The sequence below is a fragment of the Emys orbicularis genome, chromosome 7, assembly GCF_028017835.1.
Source record: "Emys orbicularis isolate rEmyOrb1 chromosome 7, rEmyOrb1.hap1, whole genome shotgun sequence".
NCBI lineage: Eukaryota > Metazoa > Chordata > Testudines > Emydidae > Emys > Emys orbicularis.
Window position 1 is genome coordinate 44,110,379 of NC_088689.1, and position 9,743 is coordinate 44,120,121.

At 47.4% G+C, this 9,743-nt stretch overlaps 1 protein-coding gene across 1 annotated transcript; it reads left to right on the forward strand.

The window, feature by feature from the left end:
* The first annotated feature begins 2,112 nt into the window (after positions 1-2,112).
* Positions 2,113-4,984, forward strand: CHST3 (carbohydrate sulfotransferase 3). The gene is made up of 2 exons (XM_065408501.1): positions 2,113-2,249; positions 3,712-4,984. The coding sequence occupies exons 1-2, from the start codon at positions 2,113-2,115 to the stop codon at positions 4,952-4,954; spliced, it is 1,380 nt and encodes a 459-aa protein (XP_065264573.1). The 3' UTR covers positions 4,955-4,984.
* Positions 4,985-9,743: the final 4,759 nt, after the last annotated feature.

Here is a 9,743-nt window from a genome sequence, read left to right on the forward strand (position 1 = left end):
GATATGAGGGGCAGAGGTTGGTGGATGCTCTCAACAGCTGTTCCTCCCAAGCAGGATGGAGGTTATAAAGAGAAGGAGGCCCCTTGCGTTTTTATTGCTCTCATTGTTAGTTGAAATTTTGTTCATCCAGGAGAAGGAAATTGTTTACAGGCCCTTAACACCAGCTCTCCAGATGTTGAGAGCAGCAGATGTTTTCCTGGTTGTTGGAGCAGTTCTCTCCAGGGACTAAACAGAGGAGTATGTTTCCAAAACATCAAATCTTGACATTTTTGATTCACTTATAACTAGGGGAATCCCCCTCCCCACCTTCCTCTCTTACTGCAGTATGACAGTCATCGTCAGGTGACAGGAAGCATTATCGGTGCACTGCAATGCTGTCTCTGCTTCCCCAGATCTGAGGCCCAGAGATGCTTTTCATTTCCCTGACCTCTGCTTTCTATCTATCTATGTGAGATGTGTAGAGTACTTCAGCCCATCCATCCTTACAATTCAGTGAAGATACAGCAGGGGTTAATTTGGCCCCTTGCATTTAAGGTCTGTGTTTAGAGAAAGGCCAGTCCCTATAGGGAAAAGATGAGGATCCCCTACGGCTGCATTTGATAAATGCCCAACTGCGAAAGTAAAGTAAATCCACTGGGAACAAGCATTACAGTTGCACTGGAAGGACTTGATGTTTCTCAGGAAAGGTGTCATAGCTAGAGGCACTGCATAGTCACAGTAGTGCAAGCTGTCACACATGGGTTGAACAATGTGCCGCAAACCTGACCTGAAAGGCCTGTGTTTGGGGCTGAGAGAGTGGCTATGGGGGGTGAATTATTCAGAATCCTTGGCTCCTCTGCTGAGACTGTCTGGAAGCATGCTACTTAGTGCAAGTTGTGTTGGTGGGTTTTTGATGCAGACCCCCAGCTTACCGATGGGAGACTGCCAGTTGATATCCAGAAAAGCTAAGCAGCTGCGCTGGTGCAGTGATTTCTGACATTACTGACCTGATCCAAATTTGCCCCCAGGTGATCCTCAGTCACCTGAGCCAGCTAGTCCTACTTCTATTTAAAACTACTGAGAAACAGTCAGGGCAGGAGAGATGAAAGTGAGGACAAGAACTCTAATAGCAAAAGGCCGTGTCTTTGAATTGACAGCTTGATGCCAGGCAAAGCTTCTAGAGAAGTGAATATGAATCCTGTGCCCCTCTTGACTATCTAAAATATATTACATTTTATCATTATTCATAAGCACTGACCGTTTGCTTAAGGCTCTGCAAGACACAGAAGATGACATATTGGCCTGATAATGAACTGGGGTGAAACTAGTGTGAGGTCAGAGACTTCAGTGGAATTGCTCCTGATTTACACAAGTGTAAGACCAGAATTAAGCCCACAGTTGCAGTCCTGAGGAGCACACAGTCTACTGTAAACAGAGACAGACAACATTAGGGATGCTTTACTGCCTTGGGGAGGAGTGAGAGACTATTTTTGACTGCAGTGGGTAGCATTTGTGGGCTTGGCAGGAGTGAGTTTTGATTTAAATTGAGAATTGCCAATTATAATCAGTGTTACTTGAAATCCTATTCTTATAGTGCAATGGGATCATGACCAGGCCCTTGATGTAGAGCCCTGCTCTCTCGCTCTTTAATTCCTGAGAGAGGAAAGAGATGCTTTATTGACTGTCCGAGTCAGCAGCGGGTGAGAGGGAGGAAAAGTGCTTTCTGTTTGTATGGTGCAGTCCTATTAAAGCCTCTGAGCAGATACTGGAGAAAAATATCACCCTGATTGGGTGGGGGATCAATCTCAATGGAGATTTCCCTGGGTCAGCATTTTGTGTAACTCTTGAAATCTAACTAAAGCATCCACCATATGAAAGATGCTGACCCTTCAATAGTTAAGTTCTTAAATTGGTTTATTCCAGGCAACCAATCTTCTCATTCCCAGCACTAACACTTGCCCTTTTCTCTCTCTGTGCAGGGCAAGGGTGTCACCTGTCTGATCAAGAAGTATTAAAACTGGGCAATGCCTTCTATATAGCTGCAGAGCACAAGGAGCTGGGGAGGTGCTCCTTTATTCTCCTTGGAGGGGGAGAGACTTTGAGGTAAAACCTTGGACTCCCCAGTCTCTCCCCATGGATAAAGGACACACTTTACCCCAGGATATCCGGGATCTGCGGCACTGCCTGAGAATGAAGAGCAAGTATGCCATTCTCCTGGTGTTTGTTGTAGCTCTTGTCATTATCGAGAAGGAAAACAATATCATATCAAGGTAGGAAAAAAGGGAAAGCAAGCTCTTGCTATATTGGGAGGGGATTTCTCTTCATCCTTGATGTAGCCTTCACCTCACCTTTCTGCTTTCTGGCCATGTACAACTAGATACATTTCTCCCTCACGGAACGTGAAGCCCATTAATGCCTATCACCTTCTTTCCATTACAATCCCAGTCAGTCACTACAACTGCCTACAGTGAAAGACCTTCTTCCCAGCAGTGCTTAGCGTTGGTTCCTCCAGTTTTTTCCTCTCTTTCAGTAAACAGCCTGCCCCATCAACCAAACTTTTTTATGCCTTAGTTTCCTGGTTATCTCCAGTGACCCCCAGGACAAATACACAGGAGATGGGCATCATAGAAGATCATAGCTAGGTAGGCTATGACAAGTGAGGAGATGCCAAAGTATCTAGCTGAAGCTGCCAACTTGCCCATACCGAGGGAATGAAGAGGGTTTTTATGTAGGCTATGTTTACACTTAAAATGCTACTGTGGCACACCTGCAGTGGTGCAGCTGCAGCAGCGTTTCAGTGCAAACACTCACTATAGTGACAGGAGAGTTCTCCCTTCACTGTAGTTAATTCACTTCCCTGAGAGGCAGTAGCTAGGTCAACGGAAGACTTTTTCTGGCCACAGTGCTGTCTATACTGGGTTACGGTCAGCTTAACTACGGCCTTGGCTACACTGGCGCTGTACAGCGCTGCAACTTGCTGCGCTCAGGGGTGTGAAAACGCCCCCCCCCCCCCGAGCGCAGCGAGTACAGCGCTGTAAAGCGCCAGTGTAATCAGAGCCTGCAGCGCTGCACACTCGCTTGCCGCGCTGCAAGCTATTCCCCTCGGAGAGGTGGAGTACATACAGCGCTGCGAGAGAGCTCTCACAGCGCTGGCGGCGCGACTACACTCGCGCTTCGCAGCGCTGCCGCGGCAGCGCTGGGAAGTCCCGAGTGTAGCCAAGGCCTTTGTCTTTCAGAGGTGTGGATTTTTCCCACCCTGGAGAGATGTTGCTATGCCGATGTAAGTTTCCAGTGTAGACCTGCCCTAGGGCTTTTCTTTTTTAAAAGCTGATAAATGTTAGCAATTGAGAAAACAAAGGATGAATAGAGTGGACATATGCTGTGCAAACGTCCCTTAAGCATTTACACCAAAAGCACCTCAGTCCTGACCTGCAGCATGTCCTGCTGTTCTACTCCTGGGTTCCCTTACAGCCCCGCCACTGCCCATTAATCTCGACCTGCAGCTTACTGCTACTCCAAAACTGGACCTCCCCTGAAGAGACTGCCAGTTGTGCCAGTCTGTGTTGGCTTTGCAATATGGACAGAGGGGCACAAGGGAGTAAATTGAAACTACTGAACTCGTTAGGCCTCAGGTGAAATAAGACAAACTCAGGTGCTTAGAGGTGAAAATCTAAATGTCCCCCTTTTTAACCACTGCCTCATTGTTTGTGGTTTTGTTCTCTTTGTTTGCAGGGTATCAGACAAGCTGAAGCAAGCCCCACAATCTCTGATGGAGGTCAACAGCACAGACCCTGGCCTAGTGCTGTCAGAAAATGAGTCCCTCTTGTCCCTCAGCGAGCTGGACTCTGCCTTCTCTCAGCTCAAGAGCCGGCTTCAGAATGTCACCCTGCAGCTGGGAGGGACCAGGGAGACTGCTGTGGCACAGGGACCCCGGAGACATGTGCTCCTGATGGCCACCACCCGCACAGGTTCCTCCTTTGTGGGAGAGTTCTTCAACCAACAGGGCAACATTTTCTATCTCTTCGAGCCATTGTGGCACATCGAGAGGACAGTGTCATTCGAGCCAGGCGGAGCAAACGCGGTGGGATCGGCCCTCGTCTACCGAGATGTCTTGAAGCAGCTGTTGCTCTGTGACCTCTACATCCTGGAGAACTTCATCACCCCTCTCCCTGAGGACCATCTGACCCCATATATGTTCCGGCGGGGCTCAAGCCGCTCCCTGTGCGAGGACCCTGTTTGCACCCCTTTCGTCAAGAAGGTCTTTGAGAAGTACCACTGCAAGAACCGCCGCTGTGGCCCCCTCAACATTACCCTCGCTGCAGAAGCCTGCCTGCGCAAGAATCACATGGCACTCAAGACAGTGCGAATTCGGCAGCTGGAGTTCTTACGACCCCTGGTCGAAGACCCTCGCCTAGACATGAGGATCATCCATCTGGTGCGGGACCCCCGGGCGGTGCTGGCCTCTCGCATTGTGGCCTTCTCGGGCAAGTATGAAACCTGGAAGAAATGGGCTTCAGAAGGAGCAGCTCCCCTCAACGAGGATGAGGTGCAGAGGCTGCGGGGGAACTGCGAGAGCATCCGCCTCTCGGCTGAACTTGGCCTGAGGCAGCCAGCGTGGCTGCGGGGCCGCTACATGCTGATCCGCTATGAGGATATTGCCAGGTCACCTCTCCAAAATGCCAAGGAGATGTACAGGTTTGCTGGCATCAGCCTCACCCCACAGGTGGAGGAATGGATCCAGAAGAACACCCAGGCGCCTCAGGACAGCAATGGCATCTACTCCACCCAGAAGAACTCCTCAGAGCAGTTCGAGAAGTGGCGCTTCAGCATCCCCTTCAAGTTGGCCCAAGTGGTGCAGAGTGTCTGCGGCCCAGCCATGAGTCTGTTTGGCTACAAACTGGCCAGCAACCAAGAGACCCTCACAAACAGATCCATCAGTTTGCTGGAGGAAAGGAGGGCCTTCTGGATCACGTAAGATCTCTCATCGCTGGGTTTCCGAACGGAAACATATGGTTAGACTGAAAAAAGAAAAACCTGAGCACAAGAACAGCTGGGGAAGCTGGAAAGGGGCCACTGTCCCCTGCTGACACGTAACACACCCTCGTTTATAAGGCTTGCGTTTGCCATGCACTCCTCATCCTAGCGAGGTGCTTCCTGATTCTCCAGTGGACAGCAGGGGGAATGCAGTAACATCCAGGAGCTCTATCTAGATGGATTATAACGTGGCCACCCTTTGAAACTAAATGGAGCTCAGAAGCTGGCAGTGGGGAGAACCAAAGCAGTAGGTACTAGCTTCCATACCTCACCTCTTAGCTTTCTTCTCTGCACAAGCGCCACCCTTCTTTCAAAGGGCATTTCTGCACTAAACCTCCAAAGAGAGAATTGTATGTTTTAAAAATCTTCGTACACTTTAAAATCCCTCATCTCGCCGAGCGAGGAGGTGAGTGGAGCCGAGGGTTGCACTGATATCGCCTTGGGCAAACGTAAAGACCTCGCTAAGCTGTATTTGGTTGGGTTGATGGAACTGTCAGAAAGGGACTTGGTTGGGGTTTGTTGCCAAGAAACCTCTTAGTAAATCCCCAGTGACAGGATCTGGGAGACTCTCTCCTCCCATTCTGACTGCTGCTGCCTTACGCTGACAAACACTCATGTCTCGGACACTTTGTGCATGTCTGTGGACCTTTAAATATACCAACAGCCTGTTAAACGTTGAGAGATGTGACTGAGTCCTACAAGGGTGAGCACACTCCCTCAGACCATGCTCTCGGAAGAGCAAAATGCCAGGACATCGAGAAAACATGTAGCAGAGCCAGCAAACAGCCACACCATGATCACTGGCACTGGTGCAGCATTTTCCACCTCAGCTGCTTGTTATCAAGTGCACCAAAGCCAGCAGCTGAGAGATGGCAGGGAGACAATGAAAACACTATTTAAAAGAGAGAGAGAGACTTAGAGAGAGAAAGCGAAAGCAATGCTCTCTATCCCTGGGGATTCAACTGGTCTCCTTCTAAGGTGCCATCAGCTGTTTTGTCTTCCACCACCACGGAGGCTGGATTCCTCAGTGATCATTTGCTGGTGTCTAGAAATCGATACTGAAAGCTTTCTTGGCTGGTGGTGGCAGGGTGTTTCTGTAATGGTATTTATATTTTGTCCTTGCTATTGTTTGTATATCTTTGGAAGTGCTAGTTGGAGGCTGCCAGCAATTCTCCTGCCCAAAGTAAAGGGGAGTAGTTTGTACCAATTAGCTTTTTGTGGCAGGAGAGGGGGGAGGAGAGAGACTGGGATGCAGGCAAGTGGGAACTTATCCAAAATTAGGCAATAGGAATAGTTTCCATAACAGAAAGAGATGGTCTCAGATTGCAACAGACGAATTCCTAGCCTGTGCCGCCCCTTATCCAATCCACAGTTAGGTTAGGTTTGGTTTTTGCTTCCCGGAGTTTGATCTCTTCCCGGGGCAACCCAGAGACTACTCCAGAAGAGATCTTCAGACTCCTTTTCAGCCCCATCATTATTCTGAGATACCCATTGAGTCCCCTCACCCTTAAATACATCCTCAGGGAAGAAACATGGAACAAGATCTGAGCTGGGAGTGGGGGTTTTTTTAGTAATTTTTGAAGGGGCAGCATCAGTTTTTTGTTTTAAATCAGATTTAAAGGGATACTGTCAACGCAGCAAACTTCTCTCTGAAATTTATCTTTACTTCCTGTTGTCACAGATTATTCAAATTTAGAGAGATTGCAAGAGACATTTCTCTGTTTTTCAGTGTGTTTACTTTGTGCATTTATCAGTACTTTAGGCAGTCAGTTTCATCCGTGGTTGGATTCACTTCCTAATCTCATGCACTAGCATGAGAGAATATCAGAATTCTCATGCACAAGGGTGGGGGTGGGCACAGCTAGGCAGGGGAGCAGTCCTCCTAATCTCCCATGGATCCATGGACATGGCCTGGGAGCACTGGTAAACTGGAGCTGGACAGCAGGTAGACGGAGTAAGCTGTTGCTGACATGGGTGATCAGCATAGGGGAGACGCTAATGCAGGAGGGGGATCCAGGCACGTCTTGTTTATGGCCATTGTTGTGCCGGAGCACACCCCCGTTTGAGCAACCGATATGAAATCGACAAGGGAAAGAGAAACATACAAAAATAAATGCAGGATAATGGCTGAAATTCTCAGCCCTCAGTGTACTTTAACATAGTGTATGCCCCCAACGTACACCCATGTAAAAAAAGAAAAAATTGACAGTGTCCCTGTCACAGGGAGAGCTAGGTGGCACCTCCTCCTGGTCGCTCTGGGGAACAGCTCTGTCCAACTCCGGTGCCCCCTTCCGCTGCTCACTGCATGCTCTGCTGTCTCTGACTCTCTGTGACTCAAGGGGCTCTGCTTTTGTGGTTTGGCCCTCCGGCCAGATCACTATAGTCCTCCCCTTCCAGGGTAACAAAATAAATCTCCAAACCAGCTGTCCTGAGCTCCTCTCCAGTGCTTCTGTGCCACTTCCCAGTGGTTGGTAGGAGAACCCAGGCCTGCCCTCTATACTGGGTTCCAGCCCAGAAACCTTGTAACAAGCAGCCAAGGTCTGCATGGTCCTACCCCTTGCTGCTGTTTTCCCTGGGCTTCTTCCCATCTAGCTCTCTCAGGCTTCCTTTCCCCACAACTACTCTGGGGTTGACCCTTGTTCTAGGGTTAGAATCCTGGTGCTTATTCTCCCTCTTGGGTTTTCACCTCCCCTCCTCTGTGCTCCCAGAGAGCAACCTCAGAGTCTCCCTGCAGTCCCCTTCTGCAGCAAACTTCCTGGCTTTATAATCCAGTCTGCTCCAGCCCAACTGAGTCTCTTGTTCAGTTAAGCCTGGCTTTCCCTCCAGGTACAGCCAGGTACCTAGGGTAACCAGACAGCAAATGTGAAAAATCGGGACGGGGGTGGGGGGTAATAGGAGCCTATATAAGAAAAAGACCCAACAATCGGGACTGTCTCTATAAAATCGGGACATCTGGTCACCCTACAGGTACCCTAATTGGTCCCTGAGGCCCACATTAACCCTTTCAGGGCCTGTGTGGAGTACATACCCATCACAGTTCTCTTTTTTTTTAAAAGCAACAATCCACATCTCCCTCCCAGGGTTACTAACAACACCTTATATTGTTAAACTGAAATAGTTTTTTAAAGATATGAATTTATTTTACGCTAGTTATGCAGTTTGTCCAAACTGAGATGCAGAAAGTAATCAGTGAAAACAGACCAGGCAGCTGGGGTGCTGGAACAATTTTTATAGTGGGGCTGTTGAAAGCCATTGAACCAAACAGTAAATGATGGAAACCTCTTCAAACCAGGGGGTGCAGCAGCACCCCCAGTTCCAGCACTTATGCCGGGCAGTTTCATTTTTCAGCTCCCTTGTACTAGCACAATTCTTTCTGCAGTGTTTCGGTTGCAGATATTGCAAAGAGAATGTTGCTACAAAAAGGTTGAAACTGTTTCCAATTGAGCTTAAAAATAATCATGAAAACATTGACTAATAGCAGGTTTTGTAAAAAAATAAAAATAAAAAAATATATATATATTTTTCTATCCCTACATTTTGGGCCTAAACTATCTTTACAGTTTTTCAAGGAATTACTTATGGCTAAATGAAGCTTAGAGAACTGAAAAGAAATTAACAAATATATGCTTCAAAGGGTGCTTTTCTATGTATGCCCTTGCAACTCACGTGTGGAGTTGTTTGTGAAACCCAAACTCTGCACCCACTGAAGAGCACTTTTTAAATTACTACCTATAGGTATATAAACCATAAAGGGCAACTATACAACAGCTTCCTCCTTCAAGCTCACAGACCCTCTGGTGCAAACAATCATTTTTGACCTCTCTTTCTTTAATATTCACATTATGTCTTCTATCTGACTCATCCTATATTATAATTTGTTTACCTTTGGAAAGGTAGCAGACTTAGGCCTCAATTCAGGAAAGCACTTTAAGCACACCTTAATGTTAAGCATGTGCATAAAAACTGTCCTGAACAGAGGTGCTTTCCAGAATAAGGGCCTTAATGCATACTGGAGCATTTCTTCAATATACTCAAGACAACAAGAGCTATAGGTACAGCACGAGGGGCCCTATTTGCAATTGCCTTCTACCTTGTGTCATCATTTGCATCAGTGTAAAGTGGCTGTAAAAGGTCCCCAAACCAAAATGGTAATGGTTTACACAATATGACCATCCAGTGGACCTGAGCCAAGGCCCATTTAAATCAATGGAAAGACTCCCACTGACTTTGACAGGTTTTGGATCAGCACCAAGGTGCAGGGTAACCATGAATCAGATCCATACTGCGCCTTGATCAAACTTACTTTGCCAGCTCAAGCAGGGAGCCCCCAGTGGAAACAGTCCTGGTGCAGTTGGTAGGGGAGAGTGTGTTTACCTGGAGCTCCAACCAGCACTTTGGTTCTGAGAAGTGAGGCGTTATTATTGCTATTGTTTGTTTTGTTTGTGCTTTTCAAAAGTTTATTTTTATTTTTATTTTTATTTTGTCTACAAGGGCTGCAGTCTGGCAGGAAAGAAGCTGCCACTTCCTGCAATATGTAGAACTGTTCAGAGAATGGCGGGTTTAATATTGTAAACTGCAAGGGGAATTTATTTATTTATTATATGAAAAAGAGGGGAAATATTTTATTAGCAGGGAGTCTGAGCTACACCCAAAAACAGGCAGACAGCAAATATCCCAAGAAATGGAAAAAAGGTGAACAATTAAACCCAGAGCAGCACAGTTATGATTTC

Excerpts from the sequence above, each read along its gene's own strand:
- CHST3 (XM_065408501.1), top strand. The coding sequence starts at position 2,113 with ATGGATAAAGGACACACTTTACCCCAGGATATCCGGGATCTGCGGCAC. Across the intron at positions 2,250-3,711 it reads GAAAACAATATCATATCAAG|GGTATCAGACAAGCTGAAGC; the intron begins GTAGGAAAAAAG and ends CTTTGTTTGCAG.